This window comes from Gasterosteus aculeatus, chromosome 10 (assembly GCF_964276395.1).
Source record: "Gasterosteus aculeatus chromosome 10, fGasAcu3.hap1.1, whole genome shotgun sequence".
NCBI classification, from domain to species: Eukaryota; Metazoa; Chordata; class Actinopteri; order Perciformes; family Gasterosteidae; genus Gasterosteus; species Gasterosteus aculeatus.
Window position 1 is genome coordinate 3,579,911 of NC_135697.1, and position 26,459 is coordinate 3,606,369.

The following is a 26,459-nucleotide window of genomic DNA, read 5'->3' on the forward strand; positions in this document are numbered from 1 at the left end:
CTCTGCCCAACCCTCCCACCCGTGTACCTTTCTTTCCTCCTCTTTGGCCAGTTGCTGCTCCAGCTGCTGCAGCTGCTGGGCGGAGCTGTTGCACAGCTGTTTGTAGGTGGCCTTCAGCTCGTCCAGCTGTGCCTCAACATGAGCACGCTCCTCTGAGGACAACCTGAGGAGGACACAGGGGGTTGGGGCGGGGCGGGGGGGCTAATGAATTAAATGTGCAATGTACCCAAAAGGGATTTGTATTATCGACACGTATGTTCCACATGAGACTTCAAACACTTCAAAAAGTCCCTTTAGTTCTGAATCTGCAGGACGAGCAGCTGGATGAGAATGTACCGTGTGCGAGGGCCCACGTGTGTTGCGGTGTGTAGTGAATGTGTTGTTCGGGACCTTACTTGTTGGCCTGTTTTGACAGCAGGAAGACCTGAGCGCTCCTGATGGCTTCAGCCACTTGGTCTTTCTTGGCTGCCAGCTGTTCACTGACGGCCTTTAGAAGAACACACGTGCATGAGTCTTAGTCCAGCACAACCGCCATGTTTCATGTTTTAATTAGACAGCAAATTACATTTACTTCCAGAGGAAGCGTGTATTTAAGGAAGCAGCGGACGAGCTGCACAGAAAACACAGCACAGCTTTTGATGTGCTAAAATGCTGCTTGTCTGTGTCATGGTGGCTTTCTAATACCTGTTGAGCGGCGAGCGAGGACTCTGCGTCTGGGCCCCCGGTCCGTCCCTGTAGGCCTTTGACCCAGCCCAGCAGGTCTGACACCTGCCCCACCCTGGCCTGCTTCTCCTCCTCCACCTCTTTCTGCACAGATACAAATAATTCCAGATGAATTTCAAAGTCAAACTGCAGCGCAGCGATTTAATCCAAACACACTTTCCAAACAGGAGGGAGACGCGCAGCAAAACAAAGCCTCACCTCTTCTTCTTCTAGTCTTCTCAGTGCGTCGCTGATGTACTTCACGTGTTGGGTTGTCAAGGTGACCAAGGCTGTGTAGCGTGTGCGCAGGTCCATGAACTGCAGAGAGAAACACGAGATGTAGATCATCTCAACGTATATAAAGGTTTGTTCGCAATATTTATCACAACAGTTCACGGGACTCTCGTTCTCACCTCCTGAGTGATGGAGTCAGAGGAAGAATGTATCCTCCTCCTCTTGACGGACGACTTGTGCGTAGATTCCACGAAGGCTCTGTAGGTCATCAGCTGCAGTTCATAGTCCTAAAGAATGGGCACAGGAGAGAGCATGCATTGGATTTAATACACCAAAGGGTATTTTAATGTATTAATAGAATTCTGGTTTGTAAACTGCCTCATCAGATGTATTTACGGGTCTTCTTAATGGTGTGCGAGAACAATGGACACGAGAAAGAAACCAGAGTCCCTTACCTTTACTGAGGTGCAGTACAGCTTGGAGTGAGTCTGGCACTCGTCTAGTTTGGCCTGATTCTGTTCAATCTCAGCTACTAATGCCTGATGGGAAATGGGACAACAAAGAACACACATGACTTATTTAGGTTGCTCAGATTGAATAAGTCGTGTACCTATTTTTCCATCGTCCCAGAGACTGGGAGGCGTTCCCGGGTAACGGACCGTTTGCTGGGCCAGCTGTTCGGACAGCGCTTTGCTGTCCGTCTGTCCAGGCCGCGTGTTCTCCTGTCTTTCCGTGGTTTCTTCGATCCAGCTGATCAGAGCGGAATGGCCGTGTCTGTACTGCTGCAGGGCCGAGCACAGCGCTTCTAGGTCGGTTCGTCTGGAATGAAGCAGGGAAAGACGGACGTCATTCATTATAAGTATAGACCAAGTTTAGAACACGGCAGATTTTTACTATTTGGTTGAATTACAACCTGGAATAAAAAAAAATATTACTTGGATTTTATGTTAAAAGAAATCTCCAGAGTGTCTTGGCGTTACAGAGCCCCGTAACAATCATCACGTCCCTCCCTCACTCGTGTACATGCTTCTGCTCGTCTCTTCCCCTCGTCCCCCCGTGCTGCTCACCGTGTCTCCATCTGTCTCTTCACTCCGCTCCACCTGTCGGCCATCTGATTGGCCCTCTCCTGGTAGCGCTCCAGCTCGGAGCTGCGGTCTGGGTGGAGCCTGCTGAGCTGGAAGCCCGCCTCTTTGGCCCGGTCCACTTCCGACTGCAGAGCCTGGAAGACGCCGTCGTGCTCGACCAGCTCGGCCTGCCACCTCTGGGGAGAGACGGGAGGGAGAGGATCCAGCACAAGGGTGCAATACTTTCACTGCATGGAGGAGGCGTTGACTCGTCGTCGTGTCCCTTACCCCCAGTTGATCTCTGAGGCTTTGAATGGCCGCCGCGTCTGCAGGAACAGTGTCGTCCTCACTTAGCCTGCTCTCGTTCTTCCTGACCTGGCTCTCCGCTTCATCCAGGCTACGCATCAGGACGTCCACTGTTCTCAGCCTGAGGAGGTTAAAGGGCGGGAGTGACACATTCACGTATATATTTCTGCGTTGCTCAACAAACAGAAAGAGGAAAAAGCTTTTCTAGTTACTTTTCTAGGTAGACGGTGGAGAGGTTGTGCAGTTTGTCCGTCTTCTCCACAACCTGGTTGAGTTCCGACCGGAGGACGGGAACAGCGGAGGACGTCGGCTTCTCCTCGAAGAAACTGACGCAGCGGCGAGACACGTCGCCCAGACTGGAGCGCACGGCGTCCAGATCCGACTGCAGCTCCTGGACAACAAGGGGAAAGGAGGGGCTGAGTAACATCCCAGGAGAGGCCAAACCTTCTCAAGAAACCGCGGCCGGGGCCTTAAACTGACCTCCTGCTCTGCAATCTGAGGAGTGTCGTCAACGCCGTCACCTAACAGCCGGCTGGGGGGCGGAGTCTGAATCGCCCTAATTAGTCTCTGCTCGGACTCATCTAGATGAAGGGAGATGTTCTGTAGCTCCGACAGGTAGGAACGGGAGACCGACTCGTCCTTCTCCACTGGAGAAAGAGAGAGAGAGAGGAGTCATCGGGGACCTGAGCAGTATTTGCTTTTATATATTTCCTTCCTAGTAATGTACACATTACTGTACAATGTGTTCCTAGTAATGTAATGGAATAAAAGTATTGAGTGGCATGAAAGGACACTTCAGTAAAGAACCCCTGAATGTACCACTGGTCATTTCAGATTCACGTGTTCAGGAGGCGTGTGTGGACCCATTGCAGAAGACATATTTGTCTCACCGGTCTCCATGTTGAGCAGCAGGTCCTGGCAGTGCTGCTGGGCCTGCTGGACGTCCTGCTCCAGCTCTCGCCTCTCGCCCGCCGTGAACACGGCGCTCTCTTTGCTGTCGGACAGGAAGTCGGCCAGCTGGGAGTCCAGGTGATCCAGGATCTGCTGCCGCTCTGCGGGGGCCTGACTGCGGACCTGACGGGTGAGGCGCAATGGAGAGACAGTGAGTGGGAGGACGGGAGCGGGACAGAGCGCAAAAGGAGTCTGAAATGAGAGATGCAGAGTCTCACCGTGTCCAGCGTCCATCCGGAGACGGTCCTGATATCTTTGAGCAGGTAGTGCCAGGACACAACGCTCTTCATGTTCACATGCAGTTGGTGCCACAGAGACATGACCTTCTGGTACAGCTGCTCGGCCCTGCACGCACACACACACAGGTCGCTCAACACTTCCTGAAACATGCCTATAGAAACTTAATTCCACGCCGTACTACCAACTCTTGTGTTACCTGCTGGCCGTGTCGATGGCCTCCTGGTTGGGGGGTGGGACGGTGAAGCACACCGAGGGGACCATAGCCTCGTTCCCCGTCGTGCTGATAACCTTCCACTTGGTCCTCTGACAGTTTTCCTCGAGCACACACTCCTCGCCGCGGGTTATTGTGATCTGAGAGGAGGCGGGGAAAGGGCGATGGGGGGGGAGGGTGCAGGATTGGTGCAGAATCCAAAAGAGAGAGGGGTGGGAGGGTAGATTGAACAACGATGGAGGGGGGAGGGAGTGATGAAACCGATGGGAAAGTAAGGAAGGGGGGATTATGATGGTTTGAAAAGAAAGATGACGGCAACAGGATGATGGAGGAGGGATCAGATACAGAAGGAGAGGAGAGGGGGGAGGGGGGGGGGGGGGGGGGGGAGAAGTGAAAGCATGTAAACCAAAAGTTGATAGCAACAAACTCATAATGCAACACAAAATACAAACATTCATGAGTTTCATGAAGTTAGCAGAAGCCGTAAAATGATATGAAACCCGAACAAGAAACACGGCCATGTGGACTGAGCGCTGCTTTGCACCATCTGCCCCTGAACGCACCATCTACACCAAGTATGCTTAAAGGGACCGTTTGGATTGTTCAAGTGAAGTGTGGTTGTATGAGTATTTGTTCTCATCAGCCTCCGATAAGAAATATAATAATTATCAGACGCCTAGTTTTTCGGTCTAATCTAAACTGGCTTTACCTTGCTGGAAAGCTGCACTTTTAAAAATGGGGAACTAAAGTCGTTATCTGACGCCACGAAAAACTGTAAATTCAACAGAAACAAAGCAGTCGACTTTGTTCTGAAAGGTCAAAGGACTCTGGTAATGAGAGCAAGATGAAGGCTTCAGTTCCTCTTCGCAAAGAGACTACTAGCAAGGTAAAGCTGTGTAAATATCAAACATTGCGTACACGTAAACAGATAGATATTTTTGTGTAAAACACATCAACAGCAGTACGTTGCTTCTGTGTGTTTGTCCAAACTGGACATCCAGTGGAGTAATACACTGACTACTGACAAGTACCTCATACAGCACACTTACAAACAGGTTGTGGATACCTGGGCCGGGTTTCATAAAGTCACCCACAGGTTAAGAGAAGCAACAGCAGTGACGTGGTGATTTTAAGGAACAGCGCGGGACAAAAACAAAGTCTGGGATTAGAGCATTTATTCTCCTAAAATAAACACAAGCCAAAGCCAAGCGACGGTGGGGCAAGTGTTTAGGGCTGCCCCCGCCCCCCTCACCCCCCCTCTCACCCCCTCCCTGCACACACCAGTCATCAATACATCCATAATGCAATGCACATAAATGAAAGGTGAAAGCTGCGACTCGTTGCCTGGCGCCGTTAATCCAGCTCAGCTCACTGATTATAGGACCGATTTCCCAATTCGATGTTCTGGTTTCAGGGTAGAAAACCCAATGAATGGAAGGTGGAAGGCTCAAATTGAAAGCCAACCACCTTTTAACAAATTTTACCAGGGCGGCGCGGCGTGCAGTGCGAGTCTGAGGTGAGAGGGGGAGAACATAGGCAGCTATACCTGAACGTTTGTCTTGTCAGCCCAGAGGAAGGGAAGAGGAAGACGAAGGAGCAGGAGGAGGAGGAGGAGGAGGAGGAGGAGGGGGGAGTGAGAAGGGTCAAAAAAAGGTACATGAGGGTATGGAGAGAGAGAGGGGGAGACACGGGAAAGTGAAGGAGAGAGAGAAGTTTACTTTTGGTCACGTGCACGTTTGCCAGCACACACTCAGATGGGATTTATTTCGTCCCTAGATCAATAATTTGGTGGACGACCGCCGTCCACCTTCACCTGGATGCAGCGCCTCACATTCCGTATGCCCCGATGGACAAATGGGACGAATCCAACATGGCAAACTAAGAATAGCAGCGCGAGGGGGGGCCGCAGCGGGCCGAGCTGAGGGGAGGTGCTGTTCTTTTCGACCAGGCCCTCTAAAGGTGGATGAGACGCATGTTTAATGCATTGGCTCTAAGATTCCCTGAGGACAGCTGAGAGGGGGAGAGACTGTGTGTGTGTTACATAACAGTGGCTCTCCTCTCAATAATCTCTACTTTACTGTCCTGTCTGTCGTCACGTCGTTTGCGGTTTTTATAAAGAACCAAAGATCATCGATGGTAAGAATTGTGTCAGGGATTTATTCAGCTTTCAAATGAAGCACTGCTATTTATACTCATGAAATCATGTAAACATAAAAAAAGTGAAGTGGAGCAGTTACAAAAGGGCAAAATAAAATCAACAATAGGGACCACTTCGAGATCGCGTGGACACACTCATCAATTTCACAGCATGAAGGAAGGAGCCATAACAGAGCAGCCACATAGTGGATGTGGGGAGGGGGTGGGGGGGGTGCAGGGCAGAGAGGAGGCGTCTGGAGGTGAGGGGTAACGCTACAGTGGGTGAAGACTGGCTCTTGCTCGCTCTGTGGTTGTTGCCCACGGATGTGGTCGGCCCCTTACCTCTATCTGTCTGTAGTCGCAGATGGCCCTTATGGGTGTGGTGGCTCCCAAGGTGCTCTCTGCGCCGCGGGGCCGGAGCTGCACCACCGCCTTGGCCCGGCCCACCAGGCTCGCCACCGTGCTGCGGTACTCGATCAGCTGCTCCTTCTCCTCCTGCGGGACGGACACACTGGTGAGGACTGAGCATCCCTCCACATTGGATGCTTCGTGTTAGAGAGACGAGGTGAATCCCACATCTTTGAATTGATCATTTTTCCCACCACCTTTTTCATAGCGGCTGAAACTATTTAAATATACTGTTGAAGATACATTGAACAAGATGTCTCTTTTCGCCTAATCAGTCAATTATTTTGTCAAAAATTGTTGAGACATTTCCCGAAAAACCTCCTGGTGGCGCTAGAGGAGAAGTAGATACTGTACATCTTTTAGTTATTCAATATATGCCAAGACAGCTGTGAATTATAAACAGGACTGATGGGCGGCCTGTCAGCCCCCCATGAGTGGACCTCCTGACTCTCCTGCTTGTGTTCGCTTGGGCACGATTAAACATTTAAAAAGGGAGCTCCTCCACCCTGACATGTAGAACCACTTCAATATAAGTGAGACCCCCCCGCCTCCCCCAGAGAGTTACCCAGGGTTCAGTATGGAGACAAACCACAGGGAGCGAGGTAGGGACACAACGAGCGAGAGGGGGAGACAGAGTGAGATGGAACGAGGGAAGGGGGGGAGACAGAGTGAGATGGAACGGGGGAAGAGGGGGAGACAGAGTGAGATGGAACGGGGGAAGAGGGGGGGCAATATAAATAACTTTTAGATAACAGCCCAGGAATGAATTTCACACGGAGACGCTGCTGTCAACACGACTAGAACGAGTGGAAAGACGAGCTGGAGGAAACATAATTAATCACGAGACGCATTAAAACGCAGCGGCATGACGACTTCGCAAATGAATTCGAACCACAGGACCAACAACCATCACGAGAACTATTTGAGAAGCGTTAACATGCTCTCTGGCCCGCTCAGCGTGATGCCCCTATTATTACATGGAGGACAAGTTAACATTCACCTAATAGTACGAGTAACGAGGGAAAACAAAAGAACTTAATATGAAGTTTTTTATCTCCTCGCTGGTGGGGGAGTCAAACAGACGGTTCTGCGGTTTGTTTTGATGGTGCAGAGGCTTTAGTCTTTTAATATCAGATTCACCCTCTCAGTAAGAAGACAAAGCACAGCCAACACGGCTACAGACACACACGCCACGTTACAACGCGGCACACAGGTCTGGGAAAAGAGTGTGTTAGTGATACACTCTCAGGCCACACTAGCGTTGCCATCTGCTTCAAGTCAGAGGTGTGTGTGTGTGTGTAGGTGGGGGGGATGATTCAGCAAAGGAACTCTTTAACACATTACGTCGGTCACATGGTGTGCGTCGGCACACATGTACGAATACTACGTGGTAAAGCTTCTTCTGGGACCATTTTGCTTTCCTCATGTACAGGTTTGCTCTGTGGACACAAGGGGGCAGCAGCGCTTCTAAACCAGAAGGAACAGAGTAAGCTGGGGCAACAAAGATGCTTCATCTCCATCCTCGTATATCGATCCTGTCACTCTAAAGCTTTGGAAACAAAAGCAGATAGAAGCGGCGTCTTTTAAGAGGATGGATGTCCGAGCCGACTGCCATTGGCTGATCACCTCACGTGAGATTCTCACACTTCACGCCATCTGCGCCATGTTGCTACCCTCAATGCTAAGCTCAGCGCCAAACCGGATTTACTGTTTAGTGTCTGACCTTTTTTATGATTTATTTATTTATTTTTATTATTTATCTTTGAACTCAAAGCTGAGACAAAAGGGTAACTTTGCGATTGCCAACCTTTTATAATGAGAAGAAAGTGCTTTCCCAGATTGAGTGTCCTGAATAAAAGACTTCAATCAACTGATACTGCATCATTGACACATTTGACAGTTGTGTGCTTTGCTCAAGGGCACCATCGCTATTGAGGAAGCTCATTATTTCTACTTGGAATTTGGTCAAGGGGGGCAGATACCATCGAGTCCTGCAGCAGGTCCTCCAGTTTGCTCAGTCTGCTGTTCCTGTCACAGGTGTACTGTCTCTTGATGGTTTCCTGGAGCTGGCGCAGGTACGACTCGCAGTCCCGAGCATCGCCCATGAACTGACACGGGAGACAAGAATATTTGACGTTATGCCTCTGAGGGGGCCAGTGGAGGACGGTGAAGAGGAGTGATTTGGTGCGCAGGTCTGATAACAAGGAGTGAGTTGTCACCTCACCTGGAAGTACGCCGTGTTGTCTTTGAGATGCTGCTCCACACACATGCACAGCTGGTTCACCCACTGCCACTGGGTCTGCAGGGCTGCGCTGTACGCCTGAAAGCACACAGAGAGGGGGGGGGGTCACGCTGCAGCTACAGGGAGCTTCAAAAGGGTCGCTGCGACGCATCAACGGGGATGTCGATTGCCACACATTCAGAGTCGGCAGGCAGCGTCTGGCACTGGGTTCTTTTTACAACTGTGCAGTGATCCGCGGTGGCAGAGAACAAGCAAAGTGGAACATGGAGCATGAAGGGCAACTCCCAGTCATCACAATGACAAATAATATATAGTATATTAAAAGAATATACATTCTAGTTCAGTATTTAACCATTTATTTACATAATATGCGGTAAGCTGCAAGCTCCGTCGCCATGTTGAGAGGTAATTTATATGCTTTATATGCTCCCTAATCAAGCACCTTAAAGGCATGAGTGTTTGTTTTGGCTCCACAGTATATTATTGACTTATTAAAGGAAGTTATTTAAACTTACTTTTATAGAAAAGTTTTTATTTAAAGAATGCAACGAAACAAAACACAGCCGGGTATTTCAGGTTGAAGTGCTCCAACAAAAGGCAGCATCTTGAAAGGTCATCCGGTCTCAGAGAATAAAGTCACCTCCACAGTCTGTTTGGCTGGATGGTTCTCCTGACACAGCCGGTTGGCCGTTTCCTGCAGCGACCGCATCACATCTCGTTTCTCATCCAGCTCTAACCTCATTTCCTGCAAACAGAACAGGAAAAGACGGGTGGTTACACTAGATTACAGGTTTCTCATTTTTTATTGTACGCCACCAGCCTGTCTTGTGTGCATGTCAACGCAACCCGTGTGTGTAAAAAACATATGTTTTGTGTATGCATGCTTGTGTGTGAGCGCCTCCCCCACTCACGCTGTATAACTCTCTCTTGGCGTTCATGCCGGGGTTGTTGTCGCTCCAGTCGAAGGCGATCTCCTCCTCCTCCCTCTCGTTGAGCCAGATCAGCTCCTCGGTGCAGTGCGCCACAAACGCGTGTAAGCTCTCCAAGCTCCGCAGGCGCCACGACGAATGTTCCTATGGCAACCACACAAACAAACATCATCCTCACGCTGATCAGCAGTGCAGAGGAATAAAAACATTTTTTAAGAACATCCTCTGCCCTCTGGTTGTTGGTTAGGTGGTTTTGGCGTGCTCGCAGGGATTATAGAAAAGATCACCGTGACAACGAGAAACGTGGCGACATATTAGTCAAAGTTTAGCACAGAGAGTATATGGATCACTCAATTACTCAGGAGGGCAATTCAAATGTATAATGTATCCATGTTTTTTGGATGAATCAGGCTCCAAATGATATCTGAATAAATCCCTCTTTAAAAACTTGTATGATACAGAAAGGAGCTGTGGCCTTTTTAAAATCATTTTCACATGTGTTTTCATAACAACGATATTAATTAAAACCCATTATTCCATAAAATGTTATTTTGTGAATTCCCGGATGATTCATAGATTGTTTCATGGTCTCGCTAATCACCAATACATCTACTCTTATTATAGTATAATTAGTATATTATTATATTAACTTGCACTTGCATCCAGATATACGCACATGCACACAAAACTGTAAAACCTCAAATGAGGTTCACCAAAAATACCAGAAATATATTAGGAGGCAAGAAGGGACAAAGAAACCAAAGGAAACTGGGGGAGGGGCGCGGCTTTGGGGGGAGGGGCGCGGCTTTGGGGAGAGGAGCAAAAAGAGAGCATACGAGGCAGAAGAGTCCCGTCATGGTATAAAGGGATTAAAGGGGATGAACTGGGAGACAAATAAGTGTTTCCACTAAAACACACAGTTTACACACGGTTCTTGCTCAGAGACTGACCAGTAGTTTGCAGTATTGGTGCTCCAGCTTGGCCAGGGTTTCACAGTAACTGCTCTTGAAGTTGGGGGACACTTTAGCCTGGAACAGAGGACAGTAGAGCATCGTCACAAACCCGTGGCTCTGGGCCCAAAGACCTCCGTGTTGGTGCATGCAGGATGTGTGCGCACCTCGTAGGCCCGAGCCTCCTGCAGGCTGCTCATGAGCTCTTCCACTGCGCCGTGTACGGCGTTGTGCTCCTGGAGGTTGTTTTCTACGGAGGGGAGGTCGGCGCCCCACTCGGCACGCTCCAAAAGGTCCTGGATTCCAGAGAGCAGAAAAATATTTCTTCTTTAATCCCACTGGAATGTTTACAGCGTTTATGTTGTCATGGTAATATTCATGTTTTGTTTTTTTAATCTCTTGCAGTTACATACTTTATATTATAGGATAATTAAATAATAATGCTTTACAAAAAATGATTACTGCTTTTTTGAGTAAGACATTACATTTTTTTGGAAAAAGGTGGTGAAAATGTGAGAATTTGCTGCTTTTTTTCCCCTTTTTATAGAATAATAGACTAACTAACTGTTAACATTTCATATGCACAATTGAACAACCAAGACAAGCAAAGGAGTCAAAAGTGAAAATAATCTCGTACTGTATACTCTCATATCACAGCTACATTGCTGACCTGCGTCTCCTCCACCCATCCGAGCAGCTCGTAGATGAACCTCAGGCTCCCTTCGTCCTCCGATGACGACATGGCCACCAGCTGGGAGCGGGCCGCCGGGCGCCGCAGGAGCGCGGCACCGACTGCGCCCACGGCCCCCAGCAGAGTCTGGCCCAGCGTCAGGCCGCCCTCCGTGGCCCTCTGGCCGGGGTGATCTACTACCGTGGTGCCCAGCGCCTGGGAGAAGTGCCCTTTCCTGTAGACGCTGGAGCACTGCAGCCTGAGGGAGACCAGCTCCTCTTGAAGGCACGACACTCTGGTGATGTGAGAGCAACGGATGCAGTTACTTCGGGATTCATTTCCCAGAGTTGATTTGTCCAAAGGGTACAGTGCTGTCAAGGAGGGGCACTCTGGTCTCCGACAGTAAAGACAGGGTCAGTCAGCATCTCCTAGTTAGGATTCATGAGGTCATTACTGGGAGACGAATGGTCAGCCGAGGTCTCAGGAAACACTGGGTCACGTTAACACCCAGAGGTCTCTAGGCTTACAAACACCGAGGTCTAAAGAAAATGTCTCGTAAAACTGGATAGAAAAGTCAATTTATGGCAGCTTCTGAAAACCCTAACACATGCGTTTAGGAGATATGACCTCGCTGACAGGTGACCAAATGACACTGACCTCTACCTTGAATAAAAAAACTCTCTCTCGGTTTGAAAATTGTTGGAAACAACTGGTTTTCAGACTTTTTAATGAGGAAAAGTTACAGAAAATACCTTTAAATGATCCCGCCCTTCTCAGCGATGCGGTCTGTGTTCACACTAAATAATTACACAAGGAGCGAGGAGAAACCCACCTGAACATTAGCTGCTCCACCTGGTAGTACTTCTCATCTCGGAGGACTTTGAGCTCCTGGTTGAGTTGCTGGATGAGAGACTCGCAGTCCTGCAGGTAGCACGCCAGCTCTCTCTCACACTGCACCGCCTCGCCGCTCTCCGCTCGAGACATGTCCTGCACACCGCAGCAGGCAGGTGTTGTTGTTGCTTTTAGTTGTTTTTTGGCCTACGTGGTAAGGTTCTTTTTCTATGGTGTTCTAATGTGTTGTTCCCCAAGCGATTATTTTTTTAATTTTCTAGGGGGGGGGCAGGGCTTTTGATAAAGTGACAATATCTCTTGCGGCGGAGTCAATTGTTGACCAAAAAGGACAAAGATGAGTTTGTCAAGTAGGTTTGTGTCCACAAAGCAACGGACCAATAACTAACATATTGCTGATTATTATGACCAATCCTCCTGTATCCCACCAACATAACCCTGACGTTAGCGCATGTGTGTGGGGAAGGAACACTACTCACAGCCTGCAGGGTGTTCTTAGCCAGGGTAAGCTTCTCCTCACAGTCCAGAGCCATGTTCTGGATCTTATTAGCCCTCTGAAGAAGCAGTTCTAGCCTGAAAACACAAGCGGTAACACAGATTAAAGGGGCATGTTCCTGAAAATCACACTTTATGAGAAATTGACCATGAGGACTTGCACCAGCGGTTTTTATTTAATTGCATGTATCCTGCTGAAGTAGATACTTAAATGAATGTGTGTGTGTGTGTGTACCTCTCCACAGCTGGCCTGAGAGCCTTCTCCCTGTCCAGCATCTCCAGGATGAGTTTGCCCCAATCCTCCTCGAGGTCGTTAGGATGGAGGCCCTGAGGGAGCTTGATGCGACCAAACTCTATCCACACCTGGACGGACACACACACACACACACACACAGTAATTACATATTAACGTCCCATCACGCTTCAGTGCTAGTGCACACCATGGACTGTATATAAGGACCCCAGCTAACATTGTAACAGTTCTCCTGCCATCCCGTCGTCACTTTAGTTATCAACTGCATCCCAGGTGCACGTAGCACTTTGTTAGTGGTCGGGTACTCTTAGTGTTTGCATGTTGGGGGTCGCCGATTCTTTCCCCTCCGGGTGGCTCTGGTTCAGGGTGTGATGCAATGAACATCATGCGGTTTTGAAGAGGACTTGGAAATAGAAAGTGAGCCCATACATCCATGTTTATAATATGTATGAGGTAATGAATCAAGTGAGAAGTAACTTTTTTATAGACCCCGGGAGTCGTCTCTTGATGGAAATGTTATAACGATGCCATCTTATGGCACTTCGGTATCGGTTTTACTTTTCAGACCAGGATATTGCCTCCTAGCTCCATTACGACGACGCTACATTTAGTCGCGATCATAAGCCACACCGCAGACTAACAAACCGGCGCAATCAGCTAAGTGAGAATAAAGGAGAACTTGTAATCTCCTGTCATGTGTTTGGTGTTCAACGAAACAATCTCCAGCATGGATAACAGCAGAACTTTGGAAATGTCTTCGCTCCAGGAGACTCGGGCTTGCAGCTCGCAGCTTGTGACCAGACTCGCACAAAGCTGCTGAAACACAAAAGCCTCCGTCCCTTTGGCGGAGCCCCGTGATGCACCATCGGCTCGCCACGCGGTGCCCTTCATGTTCCTCCGCCGTCCCGCTCGCTCTTACCTGCAGGAGTTTGTAGAGGTGTTCGATGTGACCTTTCTCCGCCTCCTTGGCGGGAATCTCCGTCTCTTTGAAATGGATGTACTCGTTGTAAAGTGCCTGGAGGAGGAGCAGGAAGCCAGTTACTGATGAGGTCAATATGACCGTAACGCGACTGTGTTTGAGGTCAGACACAGGTCAATACCTATTATCAGAGGTACAAAAAGCTTTCTGGGGGGGGCAGACAGTTTCTATACTCTGCGGTCTTCCATTAAATCTTGTCTTTTTCGTCATGTTGGTGGGACTGAGGTTTGATTCCCACTAACAACTAAATGTGTTTGCAAACAAGCATTTGTGTTGTTCTGAGGTTACAGAACGTTCATCCGCTCGATCTTGCAAGGTTTGGTACAGAATTCTTTCGTGAAGAGAGAGAGGTTGGCGTCCAGTCGAAGAGAAGTGACGATGCTTGTGATGAAAAAATGAAAAAGGTCTCTAAAGAAAACCTCCTCACCTTGAGTTCCACGGGGTTCTGAGGGAAGTTCTTGTTGGCCATGAGGGACGTATGCTGGCGGCTCCACTGGAGCAGAGAGGAGAACCTGGACTGGTATTCTGACCAGCGCTGGTCCACCTCCTGATGATGGAACGGGGGGGGGGAGACACAAAATCAGCAAGTCATTTAAAATAATTAACAATAATTCAATTGCCAAATGGTTTGGAAGTTCCAGGTCATTAGTCAAGTAACTGCACAGAGGCGCCGCCTGATATAACGGTAGAGGAGCGACTGAAATGAACACTAAGTGGAAAGAGTGTAATATGATATCAACTGTAGTACATACAGAGATGTCCATTTGGTAGAAAGAACATTGACTATCCCATTTATTTCTTTTAAAAAGGCGTATTATGAAAATATTCCCAGTTGTATTATTTTATACATTCTACAGTTGGTCAGGTTGACAACATGTCTCAGCAAGACGATGTTCAAGAAGCACCTTTTGTATAGACAAAGTTTATAAGCGGAAGTCCCATTATTTAAAAAAAAAAAATATATATATATATATATATTTAAAAAAATCATAATCAAGTGATTTTCTTAATATCTTTGCTTCTTTACAGCGACATTCTGTGGCTGTTCTTCACCAGAGCTTTGTGGACATTTTATAGCCCAAACCTGAATGCTCGTGGGTTTCTTTGCTCAATTTGCTCAAATATAATTTTAATACATTTATTTGAGGGATATTTTGCTCTCTGAGTAAATACATGTCAGAATTACCCTTTAAATGATGAGCGTCATCTACCTTAATCGAGGACACAGTTTAAACCACATAGATTGAATAATCATTTATATTGCGCTGAGTGTGTGCGAGTGCAGCAGAGTGAGACTGGCCTGTGCGGAGACGCCCTCTCCTCCCTCTGGGATTTTGGGGAAGGCATCGTAGATGGAGGAGACGTAGGTGATGACAGACTTCTCGTCAGGAGACGGTACGTCAACGTCTGAAGAGACAAATGGAACATTACAGAAAGCAAACAACCCAAACATGTTTAGAATGCTTTCAGCGAGAAGAAATCAGGACTTGGGATTGTGGAGCTTTGTCTGGATTTAAGATTTAACAACACAAATCGACTAACTATAAACATATAATCTCTGGCTGTAAAAATGATACATTTACAACAATGATACACAGAAGTGACAACCGCTAAACATGCAAACAACCATGTGTTTCTCAACCAGTTACGCACTGGATACACCACCAATCCCTTTAACAGCACTGAGCAATGCTTTGAGTGACAGGTAATGTCAGGTAATGTCAGGCCAACGGTACCTTCATCTACTAGAAGGGAATAGCTCAAGGCAACAGAACTAAAAGCACGCCTCCCGGCTAGCGTCTTCAAACACATCAGCATTCATCAGCCGGTCATTAAGGCTGGCTGACTTTTCCTCTGCTGGCGTGCCTCCAAAATAAAAGCCGCAAACCAACGAGCTACCGGACTTGTTTGTGCCGTCTAGAACGCTCAGCAGTGTCACATTTACTCACTGTGGCCTCTTTTCACTGCAATATATAAGTTATGTGCCTCTGCAGAAACAGCACAATAACGGCGAGAAGTAAGAAAAAGAAAATATTTATTTAACACAATAAATAAATGGGAAAAGGTCAAATCTGTATACTTTAAATTGCCATCAAGTTATATAGATATTGGAAATAAAATGTATGTGTCTGTGGCTGGATTTGGTCATTTCTGGTGACCATAAATCAGCCTGTGTTTCAGAGGGACGAGCCGCCGCTGGTCGGTTGGCTCCTTCGGGCTCACCCTCGGCGTCCAGCAGACTGGTCACCCCCAGCGACTCGGCGATCTCAAAGGCCTGCTCCAGGTTCTCCCGGTTACTCTGCCGCGACACCGCCTCCATGTCGATCAGGTCTGGCCTGGAAAACAAACCCACGGGTTTTGTCAGTGTACCGGTAGTGTTCAATAGGAGCATTCCTGCTAGTGAGTGTCCTTTACACTCCTAAGAAGCTTTCACAAACACTAATGTCATTAATTCAGAGCCATTCACAACATTTTGTTGACGCATCGTGAGGCTGATTGGGCCCCCCAACGCGTCAGCTGAGCGGCCGTTCACTCAGTTTGAGGAATCCAGGCCTTGACTCTGACCTGTATCTGTGCAGCAGGGCGTTGAACATGCGTCCGTTGCTCCAGGACGAGGTGAAGTTGACGCAGCGGAGGCCGGGGTAGCCTTCCGTCGCCTGTTGGCTCCATAGCAACAGCTTCTCTTTGGCCGTGAGGTCGCTCGACTCGCCGCTCACGTAGATCTCGGATATCTGGAGAGAGCAGACAGACAGAGTGGGAATAACTACCGGGCTTCTCGTGGGAATTCCATGCGTCAAGATATTGCTGCACATATTATGTTTTATCTTGAAGCGTCTCCACGCCAGTCGTCATGGCGATGTATCTGGAGGTTGGAGTAACTTTCACTCAACCGGTCTTTCAGCTCTCTGAGGAGCCGCCCCCCTCGCTGTCTGAGACCGCGTGCATCGCGATGAGATGAGCATGTTTTTCTGCGTTAGTGGATCAGTTATTTTCCACCATTCCCTCACTGCATCGTGCAGCCTGCTCATTAGCTGGAGCGCACTCTGTCTCCTCTCCTTCGTCTCCTTCTTCCCTGCCCCCTCTTCAACCTCGAACTGTCTCCTCGGATTGCGGTAGTCTTTCATCTGCTCTGCCTTAGAGGCTGATCAATCTGCTCAGCTTGCTCACCCATTTTAAGTGCTTTGCACTGATCGTTAGGTCCATAAGAGACGCGAGTGAAGCGTGTTATTTTGGACTTTCTTTATCCACTGACAGATTGTTACAAATTTGCATTATCGAGTAGTCGCTCTGTTGCTTCTCATTTCTGAGGAAATGCATCGTGTCAATGTCGTCTTCTAAATGCCCCCCCCCCGTTATTGCAATAGTCTGGCTTGTGTTGTATGACGGTGCAGACCAACGCTGTGCACAGACACAGCAGATTGTGTTGATCCAGCTCCTGAGAGCCCTGTTCGCTGAGGGCCGGAGAGGAGCCCGGCTTCCATGGAGACTGACAGCTCCTTCATCCACGTCTCCTGCCCAGCGCACTACATTACCGCTGTGCCCCTTTATCCCGTCAGTTAGCTCCCTTTAGGGCCCACAGTGCGCTGCAGAGTGCTGTGACCGTGTTCATCAGTATTCTGCTGTGATCCCGTGCACACTTACTCACTGTACAACACTCCTCCACCTCTCACAGTCTCTGCTGCTAACAGCAGTATGAGCCTTCACCGTGTCCCAGGAGGCCACAGCAACGTCCAGCGTTATCTGTGGTATCTAAAACCGGGACACCACACGCTTGCCAGCCAGCTCTTTGACCTACAAATTTAACCAGGTGATGACGAGACGGCACCGGCTTCATTAAACACCACAGGTGACCACATCTACATACTCAAACTAGAACTAAAGGAATGTAAAAACTAGATCTCCAAAGGCAGTTAGCAAGCTTCAAATGTTGAGCTTTGAGTTATCCAGCAGGTTTGCGACCTTCGGGGAGAAAAGGAGTTTGGTAGAAACCGGTGAGCGTGAACCTCGGAGTACGTCATTACACCTCTAGAAGAGCTGGGCCACTAACCTATTCTTTCCAACGCTCCTGAAAAAACTGCATGTGCACACAATGGGAATGGACTCTCGGCCTCTCTGTATGCGTCCACCGCCTTCTTTACACAGAACTACAGAGCATGTGAATATTGATAGTGTGTGAGAGGCTGCACTCCCACTGCAACAGCATCTCCTCCACCTCTTAGAAGCTGTGCATCCCGCTATTCCTTTATTCATTATGGGGGAGCATATGCAACGTATGAAAGCTTTATTCTAATAGCAGCGATCGAGCCTGACAATAAGTATTTCTTCTCTGCCTCGTGTGTGTGTGTGTGTGTGTGTGTGTGATGTTCAGGCATAGACACACAGTGCTGCTGTGATCCATGACGCGCGCCCCCCCCCCCACTCCCCCGGCTCTGGACTGGCCCTCCTTTAGAAGCATGGCCTCTTTGAAGTTTGTGGAGAGAGGCGGGGGAGCGAGGGACGGAGGGGGACAAAACGAGGGGGAGATGTGACGGTTCTGCCGGCACCTTAAACAAAAGCAGCGAGTCCATGAACAGAAAGGAGGGCTGGGCGGACGAAGGACAGACAGACAGATGACGCTGGGGGGGGCATGCTGGACAGCTTAGGAGGGGCGCGTATGTGCACACCCGCCGTGGTCGAGGAATCCCCTCGAGGCTCGACAAGCCAGACGTCTGGCTGATGAATGCGCATATCAAGTTCCTTTTTATGCACAGACGCAACGGCCTCCCTCCCGTGACACACGGAACACAGGGAACACGCAAACACGCGAACGCAGGGCTACGGCTTATTAGCGCCCAGCGGGAGAAACCCCTCCGGAGCAGCGACCTCTGGGGGTCCACTGTGTCAGCGTTTGGCTCTCATGACTCAGCAGCTGAGCCACGAGCGCGTCGCGTAGCCCTAAACGGCCCCCGACCCGCCGTCAGTGCAGCCCGTTCATCCATAACGTGCTGCCAGAGCAACGTGGAGAGGGAGGGGGGGGGGCATCTAAGCTGCAGTGGGCTGCAGGAGCCTCTTATTTTGAAGGTGGGGCAGCGCTGTGAGGGAGCAGCAGTGGTTGGGAGGACACGTTTGAAGCGCGCCGCGGCGCGTCTGGGGCAATGCACCACAGGTGTGTAGGGACAATAAAGGGGGCCAGGCAGCCCCCGCTGTCCCAACGACGGACACTGACACACACACACACACTTCATTCAGACCTGACGAGTCTCAGTGACTCTGAACACGGTTTTCCGGTTTGGTCAAAACAAAGTCGTTCATTCTCACAGTTCGATGACGTCATGTTGCTCGGTGCTCCGTCTGTCTTCAGAGGCAGATCAATATTAGCAACACAATGGACAATATCACTGCACGCCGGTAGCAAAAGACGCCATTATATATGTCAACGGTCTGGTTTCAGTCGGAAGCTTCCCTTGGAGCAGTGACCCGTCTCACACAAACAAACACCCCGTCTGTCTCTCACACTCTAACAGACGTCGGCTGTGGGCGAGTATCCGTGCGTGAGGAAAGCGACAAGCAATGGAAAGAGGTGACGGATGGGAAAGGGGGGGGGCTGGATGGAGGGACGGCCTGTGCGCCGTTGATTAGGCCCTGGGGACGCTGGCGGAAAGAAAGGAGAGCGACTTTCCAGAGCCGAACACACACACACACACACACACACACACACACACACACACACACACACACACCAGCACAAACCACTCGTTCTAGAATAATGGGGTCCACCATCACAAACTGTACAAAACAATGAAAAATGGGTTTAATGTCACAACTATCTATATAAGCCCACAATCCATGGTTGGTGTGTGGAGCGACTTTTCACGTGTATCCGCCCACTTTCCTGTAACAACTAACGGGGCTGCAGATTAACAATCATTTTCATTGACTATTAATCCTCCAATTCTAAATATCTACAGAAAGAGAATCAGAATAATACCCATCCCAGTTATCCTGAACACAAAGGTATTCGATAATAAAATGAGGGTACGGCCATGTGTGAATGCAGGTTGGGGTCAAAGTTGTTACTTTGTTGGTCAAAGTTCACGGATATTTAATATCTTCTGTGTTAACCGGGTCCCAAAGCGGTGAATCCTCACAACTAAGAAGGAATGAGTCAAAGTGATGCATTAGATGAGTGTTTCACACTTTTTTGCTGAAACGTCACCTTTGCTGTAAACAAACGCTCAGCGTTGTGGCCCCCGGCCAGCGGGGAACCAGCTGTCCCAGCAGTGTGTGTGATGTGTGAAGTAGGACGGAGGCAAACCTGTGGAAGGCTCTTCCCGGCCGCCTGCGGCCACAGAGGACTCTCCATCTCCGAGGAGCTACTGGTCAGCCCCCCCCAGTCCGTCTGACTGGGGGTGGTGCCCGCCGTCTCTGGCGAGGTCTGCGGCAGGTCGCTGGCATAGCCCGACTCCAGCAGAGACGTCCGCCCCGGTGGGCAGGCCGGCGTGTCAAAGCTCAGACCCCCCCCAGCAGCAGGGTCCCGAAGAGGCCTTTGGTTCGAGGATAAGGGGAGATCCCCTGCAGACATTACGTCTCCACCTCTGTCCTCCTCAGACACTTGGACTTTGAGAATATTCCCGGTGACTGGGGAGGCGGCCGGGCGCTCTTTGCGCACCTCGCCATCACTTTGGCCCCCCCAGACCGGTGAGCCAAAATCGCTGGGGTACACCGTCCTCACCACGCACAGTTTACCATCCACCTCACGGATATGGACCACACCTTTGTGCTCCCGCCCCGAGGGCGTCCGCACCACCGCCACAGCTCCCTCCGGTCCGCCTCTGACCCCCCCGTCCCCCGTTTCTTCTCTCGCCGTCTTCCCCCCGTCTTTTCTCTCCTTTTGCCGAAGGAGCCAAGGTTTCTCAAGGACCCCTTGGACCTTCTCCTTAACGCGACAGACCCGCCCCCCCCCTGGGGTGGTGCTGCCCAGGGCTGGCGCCGTGCTGACCGGGGTGGTGGTCGTGGTTTGGCTCGGGAGGTTGGAGACATCGACGATGCCGCTGACGGTGTCTTCCTCCCCAGGGAGGCAGAAGACCCCTCTCCAGGCCGGGCTGGGTTTGGGCGACACGAGTGTCCCGTGGCCCCGTTGGCTGGGGGAGAGGGGGGAGAGGGGGGAGAGGGTGCTGCCGTGCAGGTGCGCTGGAAGAGTCCCTGCTCTGCTGCCAAAATCCGAGGGGTCTTTAAGTGCGACCTTTCCCTCGCCGCCTTCACGCTCCTCCCCTGTTCCGTCGGGCCCGCGGCGTCTTGGTCCCTCAACGTCACCCTGCTCCGACTCGCCTTTCCGGCTCTTCTTGCCCTTGTGCCTACGCCAGAAACGCAGACGCCTCTTTGGGGAAAGTGGGGGGGCTCCAGCGGGGTCCTCCTCCCGAGGAGGCCTGACACAACCCATGGAGTTCCCCATGCCTCAGTGGTTGACAGAGAACGGCGTACGAAGTAGAAAGCGCAGCACATGCGGCCCGTTAGTCCGTCACAGAGGGATGCTGCTCATTGGGGTTTGAGCATCATGGAAAGTTCAGAAGCATTCAGTCCTTCAAAGAGAGACTGTAGAGGGGAAGTGTTTTGGGAAGTTAGGCAGGGCAGAGTTTTCTTTGGCAGCGTCCTGAGGGGCGAGTCCCTCCCCTTCTCCTTCTCCTCAGCCGCCGGGGGTCCCGAGGGGCCCTGCAGCTTGCTGTATCAGTCCGTTTGTCCCCAGAAGACTTGCGGTTGCAATTCAAGGACACGTTATGCTAGCAGAGCCACACAAGGGAGCACAATAGGAGAAATTGGGGTCAGCTGTCTGATTTATCGCCAGGCGTTTGGCAGGTGAGCTTCAAATATAAGACTGAGGAAAACCTCGGCTGTTGCTTCCAGATTCCTCAGATTTGCAGTCGGTTGCAGCTGCCAGAGTAATCCGAGGGGTCAATCCACACTCGGATCGAGCCATAAATTAATGATGAGTCTCCCACCTACTGTGGTAATGTTTGTGCAGCCAGAGAGGGACAGAAGTAAGATCTGTAACGCGAGTCAGCCACACAACAAGAGATGGTTTCCTCGTGGTGTCCCGTTGTGCCGAGGCAGTGCGCCGTGTGTGAGGGATAAGCGCCGTCAGCCAATGCTGCCGCGGCTTGCAGGGCGATGCAGCCAATACTGTGACAGCTTGTTAAACACTCAGAGCTTCGGGCTTCCCGCCCCGATGCTTCTCCCGGTCATCCTCCCCCGCTCCACCCTGCCCAGTGAGCTGGCGTCTCGAGCGACGAGACGATCCTTCTCCTGAGGGACTGATGATGATCAATATTTTTGGATTCAAAATCGCTGCCGTTCATTTCTCCCATTGGGGAGATTGGCAGGTGGATTCACGCCCTTTGCGATGATCGTGTGGGCCGGCCGCATACCTGTGGAATCAAACTCCCTGCAGTCCAGAGAAGCCGTAAAAAGCAGCTGTGTGTCTCAACCTGGAGGCAGCCGAGCGCAGACAGACTCCACCTTAAGCTCCCCAGACAGCTCGGCATCGCATGCCTCTCCCCTGGATACCAGGACCACAGTTGGCTAGGAGTTTGTGTTCCAGCGCTGTCCAATCACAAACCGCCCGCGTCCGGCTGCGCGTCTGCCAGTTAATCAAGCATGCTTCCCCTCCATCAGGTGGTGCAGTGCGACGTCGCAACAGCCCGACACAATCCACAGTTTGCAGGAGGTGGAAGGGTAGAAAAAAGGCTCCTCACATCCACTTGATCTAATTAGGAAGAGGCATCTCTGGTAGCAGCCGGCAGAGGAGGAGGAGGAGGAGGAGGAGGAGAGGGGGTACAGCTCAGGTCTCGGCAAGATCGGGCTTAAAGCGGCAGACCGACTTCAGGTGCAGATGTGCGTCTGGACCGGAGCCAAAGGGGAAGAGCAGCCTTGAGCTGCTCGCGGCGCGGCGGCGGTGAGGACGCTCAATGTCCCCGTTGCAAAGAGCAAAAACACAAGTACGCAGGGCGTCTCCGGTTGACAGAAGACCGGAGCGTGGCAGGATGGATCCCGCTGACACGGCGGAGGCAGGAGAAACCAGCAGAGTGAGCGGCTGCCCTGCAGGGAGGGTGAGGGTGAGGGGGAGCAGTGTGTGCGTTCCCCCGATCAGCTGTGAGAGCCCGTCTGCGTACGTGTCCTCCAGTGTGTCCCGTCCTGCGGTGAGACCTGTGGCCAGCGGCCTGCGGATGGAGGGGAAGCCGCTCTCCCGCTTTCACCCTGGCTCGCAGACGGCGGGCGGAGGAAGAGGGAAGCGTTTATGTACCGGCTGCTGCAGCTTCACACCAGCTACTGCTCGATCGCTCAGTGGCACAATCCACCCCTCCCTGCTCGGCTCGCCTCCTCCTCCTATCCGCTGCCTTGTTACTCCTGCCGCTCGCTCTCGCTCTCTCTCTCTCTCGCTCGCCTCTTAGCGAGCAGCTTCTGTGCCACAAAAACACACATTGCGCACAGACGCACACACACACACACACACACTACCGGGAAGCTTCCCTGAATGACAGCGAGCAGGAGCGAAATCACAACTAAAGAGCGTTTTTGAGAAGCCAGTTTGCCCTTGGATCCATTTCTCTCTCTGTCGTTCGTTCTTTTCCATCCACGTCCTTCAGTCAGCATCTGTCCGTCAAGCTACAGGTCACGAATGCCTCCGGGAAAGAAGAGGCGCCGGATGAGGGAGCGATTTGAGGGTATTAAGAGAAAGTTGAAAAGCACACAAGAGAAACCGGAGTGGATGGATGAAGGCTATGAAAGGATGAAAGGGGGGGAGGGGGGTGCGAGGGGGTTTAATGGCAACCAGGGTTTTTTGGAGGAATTTCTGCATCGATGTGATAAGGTAACTGGGTTTTACATCATCTAAGGCACTGGATTAACCCCAAACAGCTCTTTTCAATCAGATTATTTAAATCTACAAACGATTACTGCAGTGCTCAAACGATTATTAACGGGTCGGATCATTTGTGCCAAACATTTTTTTGGGACCATTTTCTGCTAATCTCTTTGCACTAATCGGATGAAACAAATGGCCGGCAGACGTCACATTGATTTTCGGGGCCTATAGATTGATCAGAAAACAATTCACAGATAACTCGACAGTGGAAATAAAACCAGTCACAGTCCTTACAGATATGAAAGAATGAAACGCCGTTGGAAAGCAAACACAAGTGGAGATGCTTATTTCTCACAGAACAGCCTTCTGATTTGTAACTCAGCCGCAGTAAGATTCCTAACCGCCATCAATGCGCACGAGTCAAACAGCGCAGCACCAAAGATGTATGAACTCGTACTTAAAGTAAGTGCTTACTGGTGAATGCTTTCAGAGAGACTGATATGGATGGAGACCACTAAGGGGCGGGGGAAGCAATGCTGATCCATCTTCCTTCACTTACCGAAAGAGAACACAGGGTTCTTGCACCATTTCAAAAGTAAAGTTTAATGCTTTATAAGACTTTAAGACCTCAAAAAATATTATTTAAGACCCCAAAATGTCACAATTTCTTTGGAATAGGCAATTTATTGCCTCCTACAATGTAAATCAAAACTTTTTTAACACACACTTGTAACAGCTGACTGAGAGGTGGCGTGTGAACTTGTAACGTCGTTGGGTCGTGCTGCAAACAATGCTGCTGCAACGTATCGCTGGTGCTTTCCTCCTTTCATGTGCGACTCGACGGCTTTGAGCCCCACGGTCCCTAATGAAAAGGTCTTTTTGCATAGTTTACACATTGCCTCATTGTTGTTTTCAATCGCGCCAACCACCTCCTAAATGCATCCTCTTCCAGCCACTTGTCGTTAAATTTGCCCCATTTTCAACCTCACATCGACAACCGCGTAATGTTTTGAATCACATGGCTCTGATCACTGATAAAAAAGGAAGAAATTATGACATCAGGTAACGGCTAATACTACAGAAGACCTGAATGTGAGGAGAAAATATCTGGTAATCCTGAACTGTCTGTTGTTGTAGTACCCGTGTCGGCCACAAGGGGCTGAATGCGCCACCACCGGAAGTCTTTAATTTACACACATGTCATGCACTCTCTCACTCACTGGACATTTTCCCACTCACCTGGTAGAAAATACATTGAAATACATTTGAAAACGAAATCCATTCTGGCTAAACCTTTCACCTCTTCTTAGATCATAAACCAAGGAAAGCGGAAAAAACTGATCAGACCCGAAAAAAACTGACTAGAATTTGTTTTCTACGAAGTACAGTTCACCATGGTGATGTATGGAGCGCTCGATGGCGGGCGCCCACACGTGTCTACAGCAAAGTCCCTTCTAACACAACTGGCCAGGAATCGGTGCACCAACGGGCCCAATCAGTGACGAGGATCGGCACTAATAACGGGCCCCCGCCAGCGGATACCACCTGGAGGCAAGTCACAGAAACGCTGATGAACTACTCCGTGGGGACCAGCAGCTCCGTTTAACTGCCTCCTCTTTGACCCCGGGCTAACTGGTGCCACCAGCTGGCTGGGCTGAGAACTACAGTCACGCATAAAAGGTTTGATTCCCAATGATGGAGAACATGCGAATGATGCTGGTCCAAAGCATCTTACTACTGTGAACTGGCGTTCTTTTAAAAGGTGCTAGAAGCGTGTCGGCGTGCTCTGAAGGGCAACACGTCCGCTGTTTTGGAGGAAAGATTTCTGATTGCCTGTGAGACATGACGAATACCAGGAGCAGTTCCATGCGGGTGAGCCAGAAGTGACTGCCAGTGGAATCATGAAAAATAAAAGCTCACTGAGAGCCTCTAGAATTCTGTGATGTGCGGAGTTACTCGTTGGCACGTTAGTCATGGAGGCTTGGCTCAAGGAACGACTTCTTCATCATCACATCCTCCATCAGACCAAAGCGTCCTGTAGGAATCTATTAGAGTCAAATATCTTGTGAATAATGAATAATAATCATTAGATGCACATGTTTTTGGTGGATATTGTGCCGGATATACCGGATTATTATTATGTTTATCTTGAAGCAGCTGCTGAGTCGCCATGACACATATGTGTTACTCAAGATATATATAATATTTTAAAGCATTTTATTACAATATTTCCTAATTTTACTGCACTAAATCTAATGTACTATCGTGCAAAGTCTATTTGATGAGAGCAGAAAGAACATGATTACATTTTTAAAATATATTTGAAGTTAAATCCAACCTATATATTGCATAACGTATATATCAAACCACAACCATCCCTTTACAGTAATAATTGTCTCACCACTACACACTGCGCTGACTCAGAGTTTCGTACGACTCACTGCAGCTGCTAATAAATAACTGTTGTCATCTCATGAACCCGTTCAACTGTGGCAACTTTAAATTCCCTTTTCTTCACATCTTTCCATCTTTCCTGCTGTATATACAGTGTTTCCCTCCTCGCAGCTTGTTGCAGCCTCGGTCCTGTCCACTTTAATTTGGGTCAGTCCACTACTCTCATCCTCCTGCATCACTCCATCCCTCCATCCCTCCACTCTCTCTCTGCTCAATACAACGTTCTGCTGAGTCATGGCCAGTGAAACGGCTGCCAGGGTGTCACGCACTACGGTTTCCATGGAAACCAGCTGGCAGTGTCACCTTGCCACAGGTCACATAGCAGCACAATCTAGTGGTCAACCACAGCAACTACACTGGTACGTCAGCTTCTCTGACATCATCGGGACAAAAAAAAGGGTCATTAGACGCTCAGAATGTTTTCGTATTCATTCGTGTTGGCCCGTCAGGCCTGACTGGGTCTCAGCCGTAACAGAGTCCCGCTGTAATGGTTTTAAATGCAATTACAACTGTGTCGGCAGGACACATCTAGTTCCACATCCGGAATC

At 49.9% G+C, this 26,459-nt stretch overlaps 1 protein-coding gene across 1 annotated transcript in view; it reads right to left on the reverse strand.

Moving 5' to 3' along the window:
* Positions 1-26,459, reverse strand: part of macf1a (microtubule actin crosslinking factor 1a) — a 156,067-nt gene that overhangs the window by 68,419 nt on the left and 61,189 nt on the right. The window contains 30 exon segments of the mRNA XM_078080751.1: positions 28-163; positions 396-487; positions 685-807; positions 922-1,020; positions 1,116-1,223; positions 1,392-1,475; positions 1,596-1,755; positions 2,004-2,197; positions 2,289-2,427; positions 2,519-2,697; positions 2,787-2,953; positions 3,197-3,380; positions 3,476-3,602; positions 3,694-3,848; positions 6,187-6,339; positions 8,235-8,360; positions 8,477-8,572; positions 9,135-9,239; positions 9,406-9,567; positions 10,374-10,451; positions 10,541-10,669; positions 11,044-11,338; positions 11,876-12,030; positions 12,372-12,465; positions 12,623-12,750; positions 13,560-13,655; positions 14,047-14,166; positions 14,920-15,026; positions 15,843-15,955; positions 16,185-16,351. Of these exon segments, the coding sequence (XP_077936877.1) occupies positions 28-163; positions 396-487; positions 685-807; positions 922-1,020; positions 1,116-1,223; positions 1,392-1,475; positions 1,596-1,755; positions 2,004-2,197; positions 2,289-2,427; positions 2,519-2,697; positions 2,787-2,953; positions 3,197-3,380; positions 3,476-3,602; positions 3,694-3,848; positions 6,187-6,339; positions 8,235-8,360; positions 8,477-8,572; positions 9,135-9,239; positions 9,406-9,567; positions 10,374-10,451; positions 10,541-10,669; positions 11,044-11,338; positions 11,876-12,030; positions 12,372-12,465; positions 12,623-12,750; positions 13,560-13,655; positions 14,047-14,166; positions 14,920-15,026; positions 15,843-15,955; positions 16,185-16,351 (4,071 nt within the window).